At 39.4% G+C, this 25,061-nt stretch overlaps 1 protein-coding gene across 7 annotated transcripts in view; it reads left to right on the plus strand.

Annotated features, from left to right (window-relative positions):
* The window catches only part of CCDC91 (coiled-coil domain containing 91), a 119,818-nt gene extending 102,316 nt beyond the window's left edge, over positions 1 to 17,502 (plus strand). For all 7 annotated transcript variants that reach the window (XM_059845828.1, XM_059845825.1, XM_059845827.1 and 4 more), the window contains one exon: positions 16,303 to 17,502. In XM_059845828.1, coding sequence (XP_059701811.1) covers positions 16,303 to 16,422 — 120 coding nt within the window. In that variant the 3' untranslated portion in view covers positions 16,423 to 17,502. The remainder of the gene's footprint in view (positions 1 to 16,302) is intronic.
* The last annotated feature ends 7,559 nt before the right edge of the window (positions 17,503 to 25,061 follow it).

Genomic DNA, 25,061 nt, shown 5'->3' on the forward strand with positions numbered 1-25,061 from the left:
AATATTGTGCTATCAAAGCCAAAAAGGAAAAAAATAACAGGATGAATTATAATGTTCAGCAATGAGATGGCTGGATACTCCACTATTTCAAAGCTACTCTTGTGATTGAGATGTATTGTTTTTAATCCAATGTGTATCATCTTAATTACTGTAAGAGTAACTTTGGATTTGCTCTGCAAACACATAATTATTCAGCTGGCTCTGTGGATGTAGAGTGTTCACAGGAATAAAGACTTGCAGTGTGCACTGTGCTAATGTCACCCAGATCTAACTATCAGTGGAGAGTGGTGTGTTTTCTCATCATCAGGTGGTTGGGCACCACCTGAGGTCCAGGGAAAGGCAAGATCTGTCATCCAGGGTTCCTCCATGAGAAGGCAGAGGAGGCTCCCAAATCTCTCTGTTGTCCATTAGGAAGGCTGTGTGTGACAGGAGGAAGAGAGGCATCCTTACACACCTCTGGCCCCCTGCAAGTGGGGCTCTCCTGTGTGCCTCCTGATCCATCCCTCAGTGTTAGAATTTCATGGTGTACTTCTGGAAAAGTGAGAATTGTAACCAGATCATCTCTTTGAAGATTGGTTGTTTTGTGTTCTGTATGACTTTCTCAAAATATGTTTTGCTATTGAGTAGAGAAAAAAATTTCAGAGTTCTTGATTAGGTGTGTGTGGGATTAACCATTTTTGGTGCAACGTGTGACTCTTGTCCAGGAGCATTTTCAAGAGACCTTTTGATTAACCAAGAGGAGGAAATTTAAAGAATAAAAAAAAGAACAAGAACAACAAACCCCAGAAAAATCTATGTATCCATATGTGCAAATGAACATGAATATCTTGCCATACTAGTGAGAAAGTTAGGTCAGCTGAATTTTGAAGTTTAAACATTTAATATTCTATTAGATTTTAGTAAGTGAATGTTTGGAGGAGGAGGAGGAGGACTTTGGGGATTTTTTTGTCATTCCTATTAAAATAAAACCTATTTTCTGTCTTTGTCTTTCAAATTCATCTATATGCTTATAACTGTATTTGTTTTCCCCTGTAATTTCTTGATTCAGAATTTATGAGACTGTACAACTAGGTATTTTTGTATCATAACAGCAGTTATAAATTTGATCTTTAAATTGGTGTAATCCACATTGCTTTGTACTAGATGGAAAGTTTAATCATTTCAATATGATCACTTGGATTAATTAAAGCTAAGAATATCATCTGCAGTTTTATTTTCTTAGTCATAGGTCAACTTCTTGGCTTTTTCCAAGTCCCTGCTGTACCATTCTTTTAGCACCAAGGGGATCCTAAAGAGTCTTAGAAAGTTAATGATGGCTGTGCTCAGCAAAGGCTTTTTGGCATGCACCTGCAAGGCTGCAGAAGAGAAGAGGCAATTGTTCCACTCTGATTGATTTTATTATGAGTTCCTGGTGCAGAGATCAGAAGTTGGGTCACTGTCTCTTCCATCCCTAGATTCTTGTAATGCCATTTTAATCACACTGGAATTGAGGCCCAAAGAGACAAAGACAGAACACAGAAGCCCCTTGTCTCCATTGTTTCCATGACATGCAGGGGCAGTTTTGTGGTCTCTGTGTTTGTGTTGCAAAGACCCAGAAATCACAGTCATTTTAACGAGGTGCTCTTAGAACTTCTCTGTCCATGTACCAGGACAGGATCAGCCCAGAGTTCTTGCAGAACCACCACAAAGTCACATTACTTGGCAGATTGTCTTGGCAGTAGAGTTTTGAGGGCAAGTTATTTTTTTCTCTTGTTCACTGCACAGATAAAATGAGTAGATAACTTTGTATATAAGGATGGTTTATTCTGTTCTGAGCTGTGTTTTCCTGCAGCTGAGGAATATTTGTAGTTCAGGGTTTGTTTGGGGTTTTTGTGGTGCTTCTCATTAACACCCAAGTCCTTTTATGTGGAGATACTTGAACCTCAATAGTTTTATCTGCTTACTCTTTAGGCTGGGGAATTATTTGAGACTTTTCATAGTTGGTCATATGCAGGAAAATTCAGAGTATTTTTACCCCAAATTTTGCAGCTTCTTTGCTCTTTTCAGGTATGTTTTTTGCTGTTTGCATCCTGGTTTTGTGTTTTTATCAGATATGTTTTTTGCTGAACTCAGATCTTTTAAAAGTAAATGGGAAAGTGTGCCTTACCATATGTGTTTTGATGAATCTTTCCTATAATTATTTCCTGCAATTGGATTCCTGCAGCAAAGCCAGTGAGATCAAAATTTGAGACTTAATCAAATTGTCTATGAAGCTAGAGAAACGTGTATAGGAATAAATTTTCTTACCTACAGCAGTAGCAAGATTAGATAGATGAAGCAAAGGGATGTGGTTTCCTGTTTACTTTTTGCATTCAAATATTTACCTGTGTGTTAGAAATTCAGCAAGATACTTTAATGACTTATAGTTAATAAGTATATATGTTATTTTTCTGCTTTGGCTGCAGGCTCCTGACTCATATAATTTGGTCAAGTATATTTTTCTCTCCCGTGCCCTTTCCCTCCACCACACCCTGCTCAGCAACAGTTTCTTCTGTTTTGTTTGTTTTGGGTTTTTTTTACTAATGTGAAACAAGGTATTGCTGATGTGAAAAACTGCTGTTCTCTTTGTGGTTGTATGTGAAAGAGGTTTTACAGCAACTTCAGTGAGCCAGAGAGAAGTTTGATAAGAGGATCCACGTTTACCCCTGAAAGAATTTTCTACCAAGGTCATTGGCATAGAAACCAAGAAAGAAAGAAGGATAAATCAGAGAGACCTGAAGCTGTCTATTCCAATAAGCACTTTGCTTGTCCTTCCTGACCAATGAGTAAACTGTAAGCTTAGGAGTTCTGTAGGAATGTATAAAAAGCATGCATGCTATAATAAAACAGGGTTTGAAGCCTTCTGAAAATGGAATGTTGCTTTGTATTGGGACCACCTCAGCTAGGAAAATGGAATGTTCTGGGTGTGATTTCTCACCAAGGCCTTGAAACCAATTTGCATCTGGAAAAGCAGCAGAATAGCCAGGCAAGTACCCAAAGGAGCCTTTGCTTTGGGGAATGCACTCTATCCCTGCTGTTGAGGAGTCTCTGCTGGCTGGCAGTTGCAGGAAGGATTTGGAGTAGCATGGAGCAGAAAACCTGCAGATTATTGTGTCCTGCTGGCTTTTTCTCCCTCCCCTTTAGAATCTTCCTGCCTGTGGTGTTGTAAGTGATGACATGCTGAGAGCTGTGGGTACTCAGTCTGTGTGTGTTTTGAAACAAGGAGGTCTGGCCTTTGATGACAGTGTTGCAGCTGCAGCTTTATGAACTGTTTTGCCAGCAGCTGCCCTGAATTTTGCTGTGGTAGCTTGGCTTCAAGCACCAAACTGAGTTTTTCAGTAATATGTTACTGCCAGTAAAAAACATTGTGTTCAATCTTCTCAATACTGAAGAAGTCCAGTAGTAAATGTGGGCTCAAAAATTTCTTTCAGAATAGTAGGACATTAATTTTGTATTCCCTGAACCTTAATGTATAATTGCTTGTCCTGATGCATGTATATTGCCACAGATTTAATGGTTAATTTATCACAGATTTGCTGCAGGCTATTTTTCCTCATTTAATTTCTTTGTGTGAATCCATCAACTGTAACTTGCAATGGTAATTTTAGAAAGATACCTGTATTCCATGTGATATCACCTTTGCCCATGACTTCTAGAATGTGCTCTTTCATCCCGTCACATCTTAAAATTTCATTGAAATGAAAACCTGGCTGTTAAATCAAATGTTCCTCAAAACCAAGAGGTGGGATTTTTCTGCTGCTTCTTCTATTTACCAAATTCCATTGTGTTGTTAGGGGACACTTGGCTTTAGAGGTTGTGACAGATAGTGTCAGAGTTTCTCAGGAACCTTCAGATAATCATGATGCAGCTGCAGTCTCCTTGATATCTAGGTAGATTAATTACAGTCTGACTCATTGTGTTATCTGTAGTTCAGCTTTCCATAGAACAGTTTTTTCACCTCCCAGCCTAAAGCAGTGATTCTCTGCCTTGTGTGTTACCAACCACCTGTTGCCCTTCTTAGAGGCAAGGCAGTTGTGCTCCTGCTGAGCCTTCTGTTCGTGAAGGATTGTGTTAGACAGAGATGTTTAGAAAGCACCCATGGCAATGGAGTAGCAGTCCTACAACTGTGGTTTTACAGTCATGCACATTACTAGGGTATTTTTCTTTTCAATTTGTATGCACTGCAAACACTTATGATGCAATGATTCTATGATTATTTCTATTTTACATACTTATTCACAGATAATGCAAAATACATATTCACAGTAACAAAAAATATTGTTCTGATTATTGTCTGTATTTGCTGTTTGCTTTTCAGTTAGGCTCAATTAATCCAGTTCTGTAGATATCATCTGGGGACTGTAAGGCAATTCTGTGAGCATGACTCAACATGAGCCCATCAGATAAGATTTTTTAATTGGCTGGATAACAATAGCAATCTTTTTGTGTAGGAAGATTGTTGCTGCTTTTAACCAAGCGTGGTTACTGTGGATTAATTTGGAACATGTTTGCATACTGACAAATGAAACATATCTTGGATACCAGATCTATCACCCAGCCCTGTACTCTGGGCTTTTCAGGAAGCAGAGTCTGATAGTCTTCAGGCATTTTCCTGGAAAGGTGGCAGTTTGGGTTTATGAAGCTCCACAGAAGCCCTGTGTGATCTCTGCCAAGTCATTTGTAGCTGTGTTAAATCAGGATGTGATAGTGCCCAAGACTGATTTGGTTACTTAAAACAGTTGGAGATTAGGAGAAAACTGTTAAGGACTTCTGCACTCTATGAGCATTCAGGCTCTGACAAGCCTGGATAGAAATCAGTCTCAGCCACTTATAAATCCTTTATTTAGGATTTAAAGTTGTAAAGTTGTTGTAAAGTTCTAGTTCTCTTTTTTCAATCAGAGGAAGTGATCTGATGAATTTGGCCACATTGTGGTTAGTCTTCTGCCTGTGCCTGCCTTGTGGAGACTGCAATCCATTGTGTTTCAGAAGCTGTGTAGTCATTTTCCAGGGCCCAATATTAACTGTTTGTCAGTCAGAGATTTTGAGGACACTGTTTGCATGTGTTTCTGTATGTTTGTTTGAAGAAGCTTGAATCCGTGACTTCAAACCACAACAATCACATTGCTGGACCAATCAGCAATTATGGTAACTCCTATTTTTAGTGTATGGCTATAGTCTATAAATAATTTTTAGAAAAGAAAAAACCCCATGTTTGTAACGTGTTAAGTAGGTAGGTCACTGTAGAGATTTCTCATGTGCTAATGCACCTAAATATTCATTATTATTTCTGTGGGCTTAGAAAATGCCTGTTTTTCACCTTCTGCAGTAGTCTGAGCAGATGCTGCAATGGATTTTAGTTCTTTTTGCACTTGATCTAGTTTCCTTGATTGAAAGCAAGTTTCTTTCTTGTATTTATATGAAGAAAAGTTAGTGTTTTCTTACATTCCTGGGTCCAGCTGGGAGACAATGGAGATTCTGAGAGGTTTGACAGGCTGTTTTCCCACCACCTTCAGCAAACTAGGCAAATCTGTTTTAAAGATGTGTCCAACATATGGTATTATTTTAATGACCAAATTCTGAGCATAAAATCCTTAAGGTTTAGAAGTTGCAGCATTATTTATTTAACATGGAAAAAAACCCAAACATTTTCACGTGGCAATATAATTTATTAAACATCACTCTTTCCTAGAGGTTGTCTTGAACACTGATGACTTTCTAATGTGTAGGAGATACTGTATAAATTACAGCCATGAAGAACTTTGTTTTTATATACTTAGAAGTGTTATCAATAGTAGAAATTCACAGGTGGACAGACAAAAATGTCCTGTCCTGGGATTAACTCTAAAATAAGCTCTGCTGCACATATGTACCATATGGATCTGTTTTCCTTCTCATCCATTATAGAAATGAGAGGAAATAGTTCATTGTTTCTTCATCCAGCTCTCAGATTTGCAGATTCCTCAAGGTAATAATTTTTCTATATGGTCTGTTTAATGTGCTAGGGAATTTTTTAGTGCCTTCTGTTGAATCTGTGGGGAGAAGTTCATGTTAGTGCACCGAGAAAGAGTTCTGAGTCCAAAGTTTTACTAGAAAATATTAGCATGTGGCTGAGTTTCTGCAGCTACAGAACCTTTCAGGATTGAGTCAGGCTCATTCACTGGACTGGGTTAGTTGTGGGGGGAGAAAAACCCAAACAAAACCTGTCCTTATATCATAAAAATTGTACAGAGCAAAGCCCTTGTCTTTGAATTTTCCTCAAAGAGGAGCATTGACCAATCAAGCAGTGAAAAGACACTGATGAGTGTTTAATTACACTGCAAGGGTTTGTTGGACTGTGTTTGTTGGCCAATATCCAGTACAGTGGAATTTTAGCACTAAGGTGCAGTAGTTCTTTTCACCATCAATTGGGCCAGCAGGAGCCTGCAAAAGTTGAGGTTTTGATCATGCATGGAAAACCATTATTTTTCCAGAATACTTTGTCACAAAAAATAGTTAGAAAGTATCACATATTTAAAATGCAACCGTTTATTCACTTAGAATTGAAGTTCAGACCAATGTTCAGAAAGACCATAATTGTAATTTATAGCTCAGACCCAGATGCCAAAATAATTTTAAAATAATTACCTATTCTTAGGTAATTATTGTTTGGTACAGATGTACAGGTAATTAGGAGAAACAGAAATACCTAAAGGCAAATTCAGTTGCAACATCAATGGTTAACTCTAAGGAAGAAGTTGTGTTATATCTGGATTCCCTGCTCCAGGGGCAGCCCAGTGTGTTTTTAACATGTTGTTGCTTTCAGGCAAGTCCCTGCACAGAGGAGGAAGTGCCACTGACAAAAGTTTTTGTAAATTATTTATATACATAAACAAATCAAGGGTCACTGTAATTTCTGCCTTATAATTAAGTAATGTATATTCCTGATTCCACTGCTTTCAAAGGGACTGAAATTTGTTCCTCTAGTCCTCAATAAGTAATATAGAAGTATTTAGAAAAGCAATCTGTCATCATCAGCACTTTTTACTGGTGTTCTGCTCTCCATGGACACATCCATCTAAGTGTTGATCAAACAGTGCTAAGTCAGAACTATAGAATAAAATGAAAAATTATTCCAGAGTCTTTTCAAGTAAAAATAGGAATTTTTAGTTTAGTCTCATATTCATTTTTTTCCAAAAAGATGTTTAACTAAATTATAAAAAAAAAGTAGTCTGAAGTAGGTCTCTCATCATTTTCAATTTCTATTTTCTTTCTTTTATAGAAAGTTTTTTTATTTAGCAAATTTATATACTACAAAATCATACAGACTAGCAGCAAATGGAAAACAGTTTTTTTGCAAACAGCAAAGAGACAAAGCTTTATTGTATTTATCAGCAATAAAAATACATAGAGAAATGAAGACTAATTTAACTAGGGCAAACTGCTTTACCAATTATTAAAACTGAGCTTAAATTGTTTTGCCTCTAGTGTCAAAATGTCCTCTTTCTATTGAACATTCATCAGAGAGGGGACAGGAAATATATAAGAATGCTTGTACTGCAGGTCCTTTGGAAAATATGAAATTATGCCAGACTGATGTCTATGAATAATTACCTGTGGCTAGTAAATATTTAACTTCAAAGAAATGCCTTGGTGATGAATCCTATTCAGGAGCCAACCAGCAGCTACTTGTAAACACCAGATAATTGGAAATCCTTATTATCAGTCCCTTAAATCCACCTCCAGAATCCACTCTCTTCACACTCCCATCTCTGTGTTCTCCAAAACATTTATTTTGCATTTGAAATTTTCCCATCTTTTCATGACAATGATTTTCTTTGAGTAACAAGACAACTTTTGAGGATTTTAAGTCTTCCCCCAGTGGCCCTTCCTCCTGTATGGATGAACATAAGTGTAAATATCACTGCTGGAATAGTTTCTTTATGAACTTCTTTGCATTTTTCCTGAAAAAATAACAGGACTCAAAAACTTATTTTTTTGATTTTATGATCTTAGGGAAATTGCTCTGTTTCATTTCTATATAATGGCATTATTTTTTATTTATTTTGTGTGTGATCAACTACAGAAACACTAGTAATAAAAGTACAATTAAAAGCTTTCTTCCTCGGCATCTTTGCTCTTTTTTTTTTATCTCTGGTCATTGTATTTGTTGAATTTCATGATAAAAAGATTGCAGCTTTTATTCATGTTAGTATCACAGAGCCAGTGTAGTGAACTGAACTGCTACTAAATACATTAATCCTCCAATTATCATTTGAAGTACAGGTAAATTTTTCAATATGTGTTTGAATAAGTGTAGCTACTATTCCTACAGCTGAAAATAATTCATTTGGTATTGGGAAGTTGTGTTATCTGAGAGATAATTTTGAAAAATACACTTTTAAACAGTCATATTTATACAAACAGGAAAACTGAATAGTCATATTTAACATTAATTTTGTTTTCTTCACTTTTCTGGGTGAACTTCAGGGCCATAGTGAGATTAATAAGAAAATATGCCTTTACTGTGGTGAGATCAGGATTTCATCTCATATGTTTCAGTGCTTAACCTAAAATTTTTTTTAACCTAAAATATATTTTCCATGTGCTGTTTTGTTAGTTACTAGAAAGGGAGAGTATAATTCTGACATACAACAATTATTTATAGATTTCTGACTGGGTTTCTCCTCTAGTAATTTGAAGTATTAAAATAAGTTAGTGAGTATATAATAGAGGAAGATAAGTATGAATGCCATGAAAACAAACCTATTTGCAAGTAAATATTGCAAGGGGAAGGTATGAAAGATGTGGATGCTGAGTTGTTTGTGTAAGAAACTAATTTCTACTTCAGGCATCACTCACGTAGACTTTCTTCCCATTTCACAGAGAATTTGAAAGTAAGGTAAATCTAGGAAAATGCAGAGCTAGGAATGGTGCTTAACTTTGGTTTGGTTTGAGCTATGGGTGGCTGAAGTGATGCAGGGGAACTTAAAGGGATGGTTTGACTTCAAAGTGAAATAGAGCAGGCTGGGGTAGAAGCATTCTCCTGGTGGTAATACAGTCCCTTTTCTTTTTCTTTTTTTTTCCATTTCCCAAGTCCAGTTCTTGCATCTGCTCAGGAGTTCTGCTGGGGCTCGTGCCTTGAGGTCATGCCTTGCCTGGCCCCAAGGCACATCATCCTGGCTGGCCTGTGGATGGGACTGAGGTGAGACCCCACATCTGAGGGTGTCTCATCCAGGCATCTTTGGCCAGAAGCAGTGTGGAAATGCACTTAGACCTGAGAAGTGGACTGAGACTTTAAAGAGAGGGGAACAAACAGCACTGAGTGTGTTGGACAGTCCTGCAAGACTCTGGTCATTTTTGGTAAATGAAATGTCTGAAGGATAGTGGGAATTTAAGGAGTGGAATTCAAGAATTGTTTTTTTCCAAATCTCATATATCCACTTTCTCAGCAGGTTCCATACAAGTGCCTAGAAAGACAACCTCTGGTTCTTAAGGAAAAAAAATATCTGTACAGAGTTAAAAGATACTGTTTGGTAACTTAAAATAATGAAGTTCTGGAACATTAAAGCTTTGAGCAAATTAAAGCTCCACCAACTAGACACAGCCTAAAGAATTTGGGAACTTTGAACTAATAGATTTCATAGAGTGAGAGAGAAATATTAACTAGCAATTACACCAGTGACAGTATGGTGTAGGAAAATGCCCTTGGCAGATCTAAACCAACTTGTTGCATTTTTCAGCATCTGTAGAATCAGAACAGTTGGGCTGGTTTGGTTGTGTGAATGCTCCAGCCCAAATATGTGATTCATACCAATTACATTTGCATAAAAGTCACATTTGAATTTGCCAAATGTCCATTTATGTTTGTTTAAATCATCAGGTCACTCCATGAAATGAACAGGACCTAAAAATATAGAGAGAAGACTGTTTGGAAAAGTGAGATTTAAAATACCTTATAAATTGTCCTATTTTGTGGTATATTATGCAAGCAGGAGCACAGCAATGTAGAGGCACTCTTCAAGAAAGCTGTGTCCATTGCTAACAGTTCATTAAACAATATAACAAAGCTTTGTTTGTTTCTATTTCCCAGCCCAGCCAATTTTCCCATTAACAAGAGTGTTCTCCTTCTGAATACATTCAAATGTACCATTTTCAAAGACAGCATCATTGGTTCTCTTTTTGTGTTATGTGATGATCCCAAGTCTTTCTGGTTTGTCATCCTTTTGTTATTTACTGTAGCATTGAAGGTTTTTAGAATGTCCTGCTCAAGGCAATGCATATTCATAAACTGAGCAAACAAGGGGGAACTGAATTCTCAAGTTTTATGTTATTGCATTTACATAAATGTTTAACAAGCAATAAACTTTTCTTATGCACAAATGGAGACTACCAACTAACCACTTGAGTTCAACAAAGACTCCTCAAATGTGTACTTAATTCATTTGAGACTTTTAAAATCTTGCTCAAGCCTGAAGAAATTCTGGTTTGTTCATGCTGCAGCCAAACACTACTCACATTAAACATTTACTTTAGTACTTGGTGAAGTAAATTTAATCCTATACAATTTGAGATTGCAGCCTTGGTAAAGGAACTGAACAGCAGCATATCAGAACACACATCTGGTGAGCTACCCTGGTCCCTTTAAAGCAGAATTTGCAAGGAAAGGCTGCATGAAAAGAAAAGGGAGAGTTTAGCCAAAGCTCATGGTCAAAGCTCAATAAAGAATTGTCTAGGAGGATGTCACCGACATGTTTTAGGAAAAATCCTTTCCTTAGGATTTTTCCCTCCTGAGAAGCTGAGAGGCCTCAGGAACAAACTGTAAACAATTCTTATCTGCTGCTGTGGAATGCAACAGGGAGAATCTGTGATTGGACTCATCTGGTTGTTTGGAATTAACGCCCAATCACAGTTCACCTGTCCAGACTGTCTTGGTCCGAGACAAGCCTTTGTTATTCCTTCCTTTCCTATTCTTAGCTTAGCCTTCTGATGAAATCTTTTCTCTCTGTTCTTTTAGTATAGTTTTAATATATTTTCTATCATAAAATAATAAACCTAGCTTGCTGATACATGGAGTCAACTTTCTCGTCTCTTCCCTCATCCTGGGACCCTTGTGGACAATACTACAAATGGTGACCCCGAGTGAAAAAAGGAGCACCACCACAGAAGGTGAACACCGAGGACAGAACTGACAGATGGTGCCTCGAGTGAAGGAATCACCACAATTGGACCCTGAGTGAGGAAGAATTCTTCATTTGGCTGGCCGCAGAGAGAACCTTTTGAAAAGTCTCCGAGACAAGATGTCCAGAAGTCTTTGCAGCACAGAGCAGTCTGCCGAAGCCCAGAGGACACTGTCACAAGGTACTGTTTACACTTCCCTTCCTGAAAATGCTTCCCTTCTTACAAGGCAGATTCGGATCTGGACAAGGGTGCCTACGGAGGCGGAGGTTCCATTCTCTCCCTCAGAGGAGAAACTTATTGGCCTCTGGCAAAAATGGGGTCATGAGGACAGAATTCCTATGCTGAAGATACATTTCTATGAGTTTTTCAGGTGGGCAAAGCACCATGGCTTTTTCACTGATGTGCTGTATGCCCTTGATTCATACATATGGGAATGCATGGAATTCATTATCCGAGACCTTTTTTACCGGGGACTTGGATTTCCTCGGGTTTATCCGTCATTCAGAACTCTCTTCCCAGTTTTGAAACGGAAAGCGTCTACATATCAGTGGATTGCGGATTGCCGAGGTATGTCTCCCTTCTCGCTGGCGCTGGCAAGAGGGGAACCAGTGCAAATCCACAGCCTGCAGGTTCCCAGCCCCCCCGAATCGCGGCGGGGGGGCGAAGTTTTGCCCGCGACAGAAGAAAAGTTTTTTTCTGCGCCTTTGGAGCATGCTCCGACGGAACCGCCTCCCCCGCCTTGCTGCTCTCAGGGGGGAGGTGAGTTGGCTCCACCGCCCGAGCCGGAGCCGCGGGCCCCACCCCAACCCGCCCCGCAGGAGGTGCCAGTCCCCGCGGCCCCTCCCGCGGCACCGCCTCAGCCCGGACCGGACCCGTCGCCTCCAGCGGAGTTTGTCGGCGTTCCCGTGGCAGAAGCACCGCCTCCCGGGGCTTCGCCCGAGTTGCTAGGCGACGCACTCGACAGCAATCGCCAAGAGCTCGCGACTGCACTGCCGCTCCCGAAGCAAAGTGAGACAACAGTGCAGGCGGCACCAGTGGGCGCGGGCCCCGCGCCCCTGCCGCCCCCCGCGGCTGTCCCGCCGCCTCCCGTGTCGGCTCCGCCGGCTTTGCTGTCTGCGCCCGCGATGCAGCTTCCGGTACCCGGAGAAGACGCGGCTGCTGTCCCCAGCCCGGCGGGGGTCGATGCCGCGCCGCCCGCGCCGGTCGAATCCGCGTTCGACCCTCCAGCAGAGCCCGTGAGGGCTCCGAACGCGGCGGCTCCGCCTTTGCCTGCCATGCCAGTGGAGGAGGCTGAGGTTGAGAACCACCAAGCGGAACCATCATTGGAGTCGCCCGTGGCCCCGCCGCTCCCCGCGGCGGCCACCGCGGCGCCTGCGATCAGCCTGGATTCCCCCCCGAGCTTTTCGGGCTGTCCCGAGGCTGCCCCTGCGGGGGGAGCTGGGACAGGGGAAGGGGATGCCGGTCTGCCCCTCCGTGGGGGGGTTGTGGCTCGACAGCTGATTGCGGGCTCAGCCCGTCTGCCTGCTTTCAAACTCAGCGTTTTTCGCGGGCCGGTTCGGGTTTGGTTCGGAGGTTCCCGTTGGGGGTTGGAATGCCTGACTCCCCCTGCGCACCCCAGCACCGTGGGGGAGGTGGCTCCTGAGCCTTCTGCTTCTGGTCCCCAGCCCGCAGGGAGTGGGGGTGGTACCGAGGGGCAGAAAGGAGGAACACCTTTTGCATTTGCGTTGCAGAGGCAGGAGAAACAGTGGAAAGTGAGCGTCGCTCAATTGCTCTGGGGACAAAGCACCCCCAGATCTAGGGTGATGATCCCTGGGAAAGCTTCTCTTCCCCAGCTGCTGGTGTGCACCGGTTCAGAGGGGATGAAGCGTTCGGTCACTCGTGCTGCCCAGGCATTGGCAGCAGAGTGCCGGGTTGTGAGACCACAGAGCCCGCTCCGCGGGCCGGGTCTGGGCCGTTTGGCTCGGTTCCCTGGGCCAGGGCCTCCGCCCGGCCAGCGGCTGTTTGGTTCGGGGGCTTTGCTTCCCCCGTCAGGACCTGGGCCACCGTTCTGTAGGCCAGGTCTGGGATCCCTGATCCTTCCACGAGGACCTGGACCACCGTTCTGTAGGCCAGGTCTGGGGTCCCTGTTCCTTCCACGAGGGCCAGGGCCCCCGCAGAGCCTCAGTGGCTCCTCTCTGCTGCTGCTCTTTCGTCAAAAAAAAAAAAAAAAAAAAAAAAAAAAGAGTTGAAAGAGCTAGCAGCTCAAAAAGCATTGAAAAGCCAAGCAAGCCTGTTTCAGGACAAAAAGGGACTTTCAGCAATGTCAGAGAGGAACATCTTCAGTTTGGACTTTCCCTGAAACTCAGCTGTTTGGACTTGAAGCAATGAACTTTCTTTTCATTGTTTTTGCATTTTCTTATATCTTAAGATTGTTTTGGTGTGTGATGTAATTTGATGTTTTGCAGATGAAGAATTTCCCTGACGGTTCCACATCAGCACTGATTGATGTTTTGATTGGCAACATTAAGCCTCTCAGGTGCTTGTTCTTTCCTCTGCATGGCCCAGCAGATGAAATTGCAAACACTTTTCCTTTTAATTTATTTAAAATAAAAAGGGTGAGATGTCACCGACATGTTTTAGGAAAAATCCTTTCCTTAGGATTTTTCCCTCCTGAGAAGCTGAGAGGCCTCAGGAACAAACTGTAAACAATTCTTATCTGCTGCTGTGGAATGCAACAGGGAGAATCTGTGATTGGACTCATCTGGTTGTTTGGAATTAACGCCCAATCACAGTTCACCTGTCCAGACTGTCTTGGTCCGAGACAAGCCTTTGTTATTCCTTCCTTTCCTATTCTTAGCTTAGCCTTCTGATGAAATCTTTTCTCTCTGTTCTTTTAGTATAGTTTTAATATATTTTCTATCATAAAATAATAAACCTAGCTTGCTGATACATGGAGTCAACTTTCTCGTCTCTTCCCTCATCCTGGGACCCTTGTGGACAATACTACAGGAGGATAATGATATAACATTCAATAGAAGGAAATCACCAAAATTCAGTTTCATGCTGAGCTTCTCCAATTACTATACCTACCAGAAGCAAGAGAGTCTGATGACATAATGTGAGAATTATATTAATTAGAGAAAAAGGTATCTCCTGTTCTTTCTTAACATGCAACAGATGATATTATGTGAACTGTGCTCTGTCTGTCCGTTCATTCCCCAAAGAAATATGGATCACAAGCACAAAAAAATCTCTGCAAGCTTCCCCAAGCAAAATGTTTTGGTCCGGAAGATAACAAAAGGCAAGATACTTTTCTAATCAGAGAAAATGCACCAGCACAACAAAGTGGGTTTTTTTTGTTCCATTGTTCCACACTCTTCCAGATACAGCTTCTTTAGAGATTAGTTTGCTGTTTCTTCCATTTTCTTGTCAGTAGCAGCTGTTACTTGCATGTATGAAGAACAGACTTTTCTGACATTTATTTGAACTGGATCTGCTTTAAAATCTGTCGTAAATCAGTGGGCCAGGTTCTCATCAGGCTGTGTATGGAGCCCTAATGCCTGCTTTTGCAGAGAGATGCAAAATTTTGAACAGCTGAAAGTTTGCAGAAGTAGAAAGAGAGGCAGACTGGGTGGGATGGGGCTCTGAGCAACCTGGTCCAGTGGGAGGTGCCCCTGCCCATGGCAGGGAGTTGGAACTAGATGATCTTTAAAGTCCTTTCCAACCCAAACCATCCTGTGATTCTGTGCTTCTATTACTGAAGGAGAGTGTTATGATTGTGTGGTGTTTAGAAAATATGTGTGTTTTCTGCTGGTGACTAGATTTGATACATTCATCTCTGTTGAAACAAATTGCCAAAATATTCTAACTACCCAGTTTTGCATAAATTAGAGGAACTTATGGAGCAGAAAAGCACAGGGTCATAAAAATGTTTTCCTTTGTGTATTAAATCACAGCACTCCAACTTTTTCTTGAGTGCACTTTCAAAGTGAAGTGGGAAGCTGTTACTATCCTTGCCTTGCATTCTGTGTTGATATTTTGAAAAAAGGCTATCTGTTATAAAACAAGATGGGCATTCAAGTGACTGTTAGAGCAATTAACTGGACTGCTGACTGATAAACAGATCAGGTTTTGTTGAAAGCTGTAATTAAAGCTGTGAGTTTGAAATATATGAGTCAGGATACATTTTTTGAAAAACCTTCCTTTTTCCATTGCATATGAACCTGTGCACAATAATCTGGCAGAAGTGCTGACTTCTTCAAAATTCCATTACTTCCTTTCCCTTGAGGGGCATAATTTTTATGCCTTATTAGCCTTGTACCACTACTTTTCACCCTCACCCTGTGTCCTCAATATATTTAGTTGAATTTTGGCTGATTAAAGGATAGTCAGATTGAAACCATCTCTCACTTGTGATAATATTTGCTTGACATCTGAACTTCAACATTCAAATGGAATGAATTTTTCAGTGCATTTTATTTATTAATTAATGTTTTAAAAATTCAAATGCTTTTCAATGAAGCATTTTTTTTGTCATTTATATGATAAACCCTGCCAAATCTTGCTATGGTGTTCTTATATTTTTTGGTGGGGAAGATTGTCTATACAGCAATTTTATATATATATATATATATATATATATATATATATATTTCACATTGTTTGGCATTAGGGGATGAAATGCAGGAACAAGCAAAGAAAATAGCAAATATGTTGAATTTTTCTTCTGGGAACTACTATAATATGCTGCTATTTAAATTTCAAGTAGGCTTTGAAATTTTGGATATGCAGTCATGTGTAGTGATCACTTTAAACCTGAAGCAGTGTTTTTATAAAAGCAGCAGCTGTAATTTCTGTGGGGATTTACCTAGTGTGGCAGTTAGGCTGTTTAGAATTTTCAAATAGATTGTGAAGAATTTGACAGCTTTAAAGTCACTTTTAGCTATGTGTACATTTTATTTTGGAGAACTCAAATACTCCATTGAAGAGTTGTTATTAAATTATACACATTGAAATTACTTAGGTTTTTTAGTTGCTGAATTTTTGTTGTTTAATATGGTTGGTTTTTTGCTGACAAACACTGGCATTTATTTTCAAGATTTCCTAAAGCTGATTGATTTTTTTTTTTTTTGTCTTTTATTTCAACAGCTTGATGAAGTTGTCCGTCAGAGAAATCTGCATAGTTTGGAACTTTTCCTTTCATGTGCACAGAAACAGTTAAATGTTTTATTAAAGGAAGAGCCAACCCCAGCAGAAGACAGAGACTGACATTCTTAGTGCTGATGATAGAGTGTGATTTGTGAAGCTGCAAATCTCCATCTAGCAAATGAGGAATATATTCCAATCTTTTTGGATTGTATCACTGAGTCAAGATTGATCTGAAATTCTTGATAGAAATGTTTGTGGATTATGTCCTTCTATTTATTTATTTATTTCACTACTATTATCAGATAGCAAATATGGGAGGGAAAAAATCCTTGGAAAAAATATTTGTTTATTTAGGATTTGTTTATTTAGGATTTTGCTTTCAATATACTGTCTAGTAGCCCATGTCCAAAGTTTCCATGTTATGTCTGAAATTATAACATTTCCCTGTTATGTCTGTTTTAAATTTGGCACCATGTGTTAATGTGATTCACCATTATTTTCGATATTTTAAAAAATGGAGACAAACATTTAGTTGATCATAGGTACAAATCCATCTCTATTTCCAAAATATCTTCCCATGTCCATTGCCTCAGGTGAACCTGAGTAGCCTATTATTTCTAACTGCTTTTGATGTAGAACAGAAGAATCAGTACTGAAACATAAGAGTGTTGTCAGGCATTTCTTAAGTCATTTACGAACAAATCCAGCTCTAGGAACAGAAAAACTTAAAAACTAAACAGCACATCTGTTTAGGGTAGCGTAAAACATTGCCATGGCCAACGTATAGTATGTATTTTATTTCTGTTTCACAGAGCTAGTTCAATTCCAAAAGTCATTTTCTCATGAAACTACGATTAATGTGACTGACCTCAGTTTCAGGAAGAAGATGTGTGTAATTATGTGGAGACTGATGCTGCAGTGCCTCAGTGGAACTTCTGAGAGAGCAAGGAGTGCAGCCTGCTGACCTCACATGCCCTTTCTAAGTGCATCGAAGGAAGTAGAAGAACTCCCCCCTGACATTACTGTGGATCTCTCATAGGTCTTTCTAGTCTTGCTAACAGCAGATGGAATGGAATTTCTGTGCCTACACTCTATTGATTGTAGAACTGGGGCCTTAGCTGTAAAAGAGCTCTGAATGACTTAAGGGAAAATAAGTGTTCATGCTTAGGTACATAAATAAACTAAGAATGATCTCTCTTACTTATGGACATTTTTTAAGTGTGGTTCTTATTTGGAGGTGTTTTGGGGTTTTTTGTTAAGCTGATTTTTTTCATCAGCACTTTTCATAAATTCCTTTTTTATAATAATAAGGAACACCAAATGGTTGTGCATGTATTGGCAATATTAAATATGTATTGCAGAAAGTGAAGGTTTTTATTTAAATCAAACACAAAGGTTTTGTCTTTTGTATACACTAAGGTTCACTGAAGAAGCAAACAGTGCTGGTTTTACTAGCTGATGACCTTACCCTGCAAATGGAATAAAATCCAGTCTTCTGTTTGATACTTGATTAACTGATCAGGTTCCATTTTTTCTGGCTGACAAGAAAATACTGTAGTGTTAATGAGTTGCCTACTCATTTTCTGTTCCTAAATCTGTTTGTAGCTCTGTTTCTGTAACTGCACCAAAGATGACATAGATGTCCCCATAGGATTTTTTGAATGTTGAGGTACTGTAAAAGGGAATTGATTGACTGGTGCTTTCTCCAAATGTGTGTTTAGTTGTGGAAATGTGGTATGAGCAGATTCCTAAATGAACTTCTTGATTTTTTTCTAGGCAGGTGCAGGAAACAATATTCCTTTTTTACTGAACACATCCAAGTGTTCTCCTTCAAAGCCAGAGCCTGTTTATCAGCCTTTTCCTAATTAGGGGAGATTTGTATTCTGACTTGCAACACTGATTTCACTGGCAGCTGTGGTGTATCTTTCCCATTAGATCATGTGTTATTTAATTTCAGCTCTTGAATATTGTGATGGTCACACAGAACTGTACATATTTTTTCCTTACCTCTGACAGTTTTAGTCCTTTTATCTTCCTCTCTGTCCTGCAAGCAAAATTACAGACTAGACCACAGACATGCAAGACCAGATTGGGAGCTGAGGTTACATTCAAAACTCCAAGTCTCAGAGTGGAAATTTGCTTATACAGCAAAACCAGACCTATTCAGTAGGTGAGCTTTGCAGCATTCAATAACTTCCACCTTCTCCATACCTCATCCAAAGCTTTAAAGCTTAGGGATATTTTTCATTATTTCTGTCTAACCATAGGAGAGTGCAGTTTGTGGAAATTTGGGAGAAGGGAATCAGAATCACAGAATGGCCTGGATTGGAAGAGGCCTTAAAGATCATTGAATTCCACCCCCCTGCCATGGGCAGGGACACCTTCCACTATCCCAGATTGCTCAGAGCCCCATCCAGCCTGGCCTTGGGCACTTCCAGGGATGGGGCAGCCACAGCTTCTCTGGGCACCCTGTGCCAGGGCCTCACCACCCTCACAGAAAGGAATTCTTTCCTAATACCCAATCTGAACCTGCTCTCTTCAAGTTTAAAGCCAGGGACAAGTTTGCAAAATCCAGTCTTTTCTTTTAAATTCTTTTTTTATTCCTACATACAGACTGGAGAATGACATAAAAGAGAAAATACATCTTGTATGTCTGTGGGGTAGAACTTTATCTGCCTCTGAGGCCTGCCTGGTGGTATTAAATATTGGCAAGAGTGTACCTGGAGGAACAAGAAACCCTGGAACTAATCCTCAGAATCAAAATGCAAGAACTAGAACATCAACAAAGCTCATATAATAAACATTTTATCTCTATGGTCATCTACTTCATATTAGAAATAAACCATAAATCTTGGTTTATTAAGATAAACCACCATAATAAACCATAAAGACATGGGTTGGACAGCTTGTATTAGAAATTACTTAAAAAGCAGGGCAACAGTAGATGCAGTGTTTAGAATGCTGTCTTTCCTTGGTGTACGTCAGGGTCACTCTGTTTTTTACTCCATGGTCTGGCACTGAGCAGTTCTAGACCTTGTGATTTGTGTGATTTGTAGCCCACAGTTCACACAGAGTTAATACTGAACATTGTGGCATCATACAGTCCAACACATTTGTGTTATGTTTCTGTGGATTTCTGTTGGCTCCTGATCTGCTTCCACTGCAGGATTCTAGATTGGCTCTGAGACCATGTGTGTGGAAGTCATGCACAAAAGGGAACAATGGGCAACATTTTTTGTCAATACTGTACAATTACTGTCAAAACAGGAATATTTGAATTTTTGCCTTGCTCAAAGAATCTCATTGACAAATTACCCTTGAATTCGTTGAAGCATTGAATTCCTTCTCTGCCATCATTAGGTGGCAGAACAAGGAAGAAGCAGTAGTCATTCCAGAGGCTGAGATCACTTTAGTATTTTGAATTTTTTGTGCATCTTTACATTGGCTTCTGATCAGAAGTGTGTCATGTCCTGCCAGCTCAGTAAATGGTGAGGTTAATTCCTGACTGTCTGGAATCATCCAGGCAGACATGACCTTAGAGAGCCTAATTTCTTTTCACACCAAAACTCCCTTACAACACTCGAGACCCTGCTCTTCCTCTCTTTCCTGTGCCCACGTTTGAGCTTACAGATTTTTCTCCACCCCTTTGATGAGGGGAATATGAGTAAGATTTTGTCTTATTTCCTGGAAGGACTTGGCCACCAATATAAATTTTTTATCGGGGGGACTCATGTAATTCATGCTCACTTTCAGATCACATACAATGTCATTGCAGTTATCAAATAGATTTAGTTTAGGTACTGGAAACTCCATTGCAGGAGTGACATAATGTGTGGATGAGATTGTCTTAATTTTTTTTTACATGGACATCCTGAATACTGTATAGAAATATTTTATAACATTTGTGGCATTCTTTTTCATCAATGGTCCATAAATGTGCCAAAGAAACACTGGAAAATACTTTTTACATGGGTACAATTCATGCCTTGCGTTCAATTTAATGTTCTTGTAGGAATTGACAAAAAAAAAATGTTTTCTTTCCTGTGCTCTGTCCAAGAATATTGTTCTTTTGAGGCTTCAAGAAGATTCATCTGCTACCATTGTTTTCATTGTTCATTAATTTTCAAGCCCACATAAAGCTAATCGTCCTGCTGCTGAATTAGAGTCATATTTGAACAGTAGAACATCACAGAAAAACCACCCAAGTTGCACTATCAAGTTTTGTGTTTGCTGAGTTGCTCAGGTCTTGTCTTGTATTTGTTTCACCATTCAGTGATACACCATTCTTGTGATAATAATTATAATTGTAGTTATTATCCTATGATACTAGCAATACTAGCAACAATATTTTTCTGTAGTAGATGTGGTATTGATGTTTTAGCCATGTCTTAAATGCTGTGTAATTGTAACCAATTTAATATACATCAAAGATCCACATTTGCTTATAATTCCTCACATTTCAGACTTACACAACCAGCATTTTTTAGATGCTTTCCATTGTCTGGAAATGCACAAACTATCACTGAATAAACACTCAAACTATTCTTTTTTTTTGCAGATGACAATTTTAAACAGTGCAGCTGTGTACACTAGTAAAACAATGAGATGTTTATAAATACACACATCCTAAAAATATTATTCCCAACAAAATGCAAAAATTTATCTTTTTTTTTTTTCAGATTTGATAATGAATCTGTAGAATAGGTATAGAACACTATCAGAAGTCAAATAATTGGTATTTGGTCTCTTTCTTCATGTTAAAATATTTTGTCTTCTCTCAAAAGCCAAAGCAAACAGCATTCTTTTTTCAGCAGTGGTCCATTGATGGTCACCAAATGCCTCTCTGCATTTAAAAAGAAACTTGTCCTAACTGACCTCTCTGCACAATGCTGTAGGAGGCTCTTTAACCCAGGGAGAAACAGAACTGTTTTTGCTGAATGAACTTTGAAAGATATTCCAGTTCTTGTACTACTACCAAATTAGGGCACTGGCTAAGTGTTCACGTCAATGTTGCTGCATAAATTTTCCAGAAGATGGCTGGTCATGGTGATATATGGTCAGTCTCTATTTTTGTGGCAATAATTTTAAATATTCCATTACTTGAACATCCCAGTCTTTTATTATGATCATAGATTACATATTTAGGGCATGATTGGGAAGCACTGGCTCCCAGGAAGTCAGCAGGAATTCTGCTGGTGGTTATTTACAGCTCAGAAAGTCTTCCACATTTCTTGCAATTGTGACCTTGATGAATATAATGCATACAGTCCTGTCTTTGTATGGTTCTAGAAATATACCAAGAAATTAGGGGCAGATTCTGTGATCAGTTCTTTGAAGGAAATGTCAGCACTTTTTCTATTGGTGGTGTTGGATGGAGATGCTGGTGAGGGAAAAACTTGTGTGTCATTATTACTACACTACTGCTCATAAAATAATATGACATGAGATTTTGTACTTCAAAATTAAATCCAAAAGCCCAAAATAAAATAAAAATAAAAATAATTTAAATCAAATTAAATCAGTTTTAAAAATTGAAGTTTATGCTTTTTAAAACTTGGAAGCATTGCAAAGTTGATGATCAAATACATTGGTCTGACAAATGGCAATGTTTCCTGCGCATCCTGAGCAGAATGTTTTAGGAGCTTCTATGGAACTTGCTGGGGATACCACTGAATCAAGATGAGGAATATTCTTGCTTGATTGCCACACTAGTATTAAAAACAAAGTTTTATGCACAATGGAGAACTCCTTATGTGTCTGCCAAATAAAATGGAAGATCCAGATGTTGTGTCATAATAATCTTCTTGAGAATCAGAAATATGTTTGCTTCTCAGATTAAATAATTTTTCACTTGCACAGATTGGAACAAAAATTCCTGTAAGCTCCAGACAGCAAATGCAGAAGGTCTACAAAGGACTGATGATTGCACAGGAATGACAAGACTACTCAGAAGAATACAGATTATCACAAGCAGGGTGAGCATCAAGCTGCACTCAATTTGGCTATCTCAATATGTAACATAAATGTCATAGTCACAATGTGTGTGCACATTTTCAACACGACTTTTCTTCAACAAACTTTTCAAAGAACAGGTGAGTTGAAGGCAGGGGTGACAGTCATTCTCCACAACGATATTGTGGAGAATATTTAGGAAATATTCAAAAGGATGATTGATTGATTGATTGATTGATTGATTGATTGACTGTTGGGACCAAAAGTTGATATTTATTTTGAATTATAAGCATCCAGAATTTGGTGCTGGTTTTTTTACAGAGGAATCATATAACTCAGTTGTCTGTAGCAATTACATGTTTTGATCAAATTTTTCCTCTTGGTTAAACTGCTAAGTGGATCAAAGTCTTTTATATCCCTTGTATACTCTTGGTATTATGCAAAATTTACTCACGGCCATCTCCAGGACAAAGCTTAGAAGTGTCAGTTGATAACTTTAAAAAAGGTTTTCTATGGTATAGCAAGTGTTGATCCACACTTTGTAGACTTTCTTTTATTGAGCTCCATGAAATGGACAGATTTTTCCTTTAGAGAAGGCAAAACTGGAGTTCCAACTGGTTTGGTTTTACTAATCAAGAAAGCCTGTTGGTCAGTTGTGTTTCTCACAGTGCTCTGAAAAGAATACATACTGTTATGAAAGCATCCAGAAATGGACCAGAACAGATGTGTGTGCTGACTTTGCAAGTCAAAGTTTGCTAGTGGATTTTACTCCTGCTGTTAAATACCAAGGCCAGGATTTTGCTCATTGTTTCTAGCTGATGTTTTGCCTTCTTCACAATGGAGCTTTGAGGGAAAGTCAGCTATACCACCCTCAAAAAGGACTCTCTGATGAAGAAAACCACTGAAAAGTATTACAGCCTAAAGTCCAGCTGGAAACTTAGGCTGAACTTAAACTTTGGAGATGGTGCATCCATCTCCAAAGACACAATTCTGTCAACTTCTCTAGCCAAATCTGTCATTGTACTCCAAATCTGCGGGGGGAACTCGCCCACTTTACATAGTTATGGTGTTCTGAGTCTCAGAGGGAAGTGTTTCAGCACAATTGCACAGTGAGGATGCATCTGGTACTCAGCAGTGCTTCCTGAGATGCTGTGCTGCTGTCTTGGCCTTTTAATGTTGGATTTTCTGTAGCTGCCTCTTGTGCATTGTGTTAAACTCACTTCAGATACTATACTGAAAGAAAACTTGGAAAGATCTTGATTTTTCTGTTCATTTTGATTAGTGAAAATTTCTGACATGTCTTTGCATAGAAAAGGAGGGGGTTGTCAGTACTGCAAGACTTTTGTCATTCTTCTAGTGGCAAAAATTAGGTATGGTGTGGATCTTACTGCACATCTTCAAACACAAGTCCTTTGTCCTTAATGCTTAAAATTGGCTGATGGGACAGAATGCTTCCTCCTCAATTTAGGAATTTGGGATTTTTTGCAGAAATGGTATCACATATCATTCAACTTTAGGTTCAGATTTGGCAGCAATGTGGTGTATCAGTGGAGTTTTTTAGACAGATTTGAGGAATTGCTCACTTTCTACCTTTGTGTTTTTCTCTCCTTAAACAGCCTGTAAACTAGTGCCCCAATATATACTTACTTGAAAATGCTAGAAAATCCTAGTCAAACATTATCATCAAATATGCCAAGGTCTTAATGTATTTCTTAAAAGTCACAGAGTGGCTTTAGTCATTTTAATAATAAATAATCTTGCTTTTTTATTGTGCCTTGTGGTTTTAATCTCCTTAAGATTCAAGCTTTCCACTGGAAATGCAAGTGCTACAAAGTCTTTTTCCCCCTTAATGGAATCTGAGATGTCCAGGATTGCAAGAGGTATGGTGTTAAAGAAAACATCAAATATTAGAAATTCTGTGATAAAATCACCAGGTGAGTAGCCATGGCTGGAATGTGGCTCTCCTGAAGGAAGCTGTCACAATTCTGTCCTGCTTCTCCTGTCCTTCATTTATGTGGTCATAACTTCACTTGCCCCTCAGGCTGAGGGCTTGGGGCTAATTTGCACAGTGGCTTTCCACTAACAGCACCTTCATTTCAGATCCTGCAGTCTTCTGGTACTAACGAGACAGCATAAGCAATGTACCACTCTGTCAAGTTGTCCTACATCATATAACCTCAAAACTCTGGGAAAGCAGTTTTTACTAAGACTGTGCAGAAGAAAATGTCACAAATGCCACTGCTGTAGGATACACTAGAAAAGAGAGGGACTTAGCTTTGTGTAAAAATTTGTCCAACTGCCTCTGCTGCAGTTCCCAGAGCAGCAGCCTGTGTGTTTGGAGTGTGGAGTCCCCACTAGTCCCAGTTGATGGTTGGCCACAAATGTGAATAAAATCATGCAGACCCTGAATTAATCACTCCCATATTGTTTAGCTCATTCCATACAAAGCTGACAGGCTGCTAGGCAGCTTGGATGCAGATAAAGCAAAAATGTGGGAACTGGCATGTGCTCCATGTGTCAGATTTCTGACAATGGTCCTGTTTAAGGGAAAGTTTCTACACATTAGAAATTCCAAGTACACAATAAAACAAGATAAAATGTGCAGACATAGAGTGGTCAAAACATATATTTGCAAGATCTATGATTTAAATCTCAGCAGTTGTGTTTCAAATATGATTGACAATGAATAGAAGGAAAGCTTGGTACTGCTGAGGAAAAGTAGTAATCCTTTTCCCTCTTGGTTGCCCTATGGATATCTAAACCAAGTTTAAAAACAAAGAACATAAATATGGCTAATCACAGGTTCT

This window comes from Haemorhous mexicanus, chromosome 5 (genome assembly GCF_027477595.1).
Source record: "Haemorhous mexicanus isolate bHaeMex1 chromosome 5, bHaeMex1.pri, whole genome shotgun sequence".
In the NCBI taxonomy this organism is placed as follows: Eukaryota; Metazoa; Chordata; class Aves; order Passeriformes; family Fringillidae; genus Haemorhous; species Haemorhous mexicanus.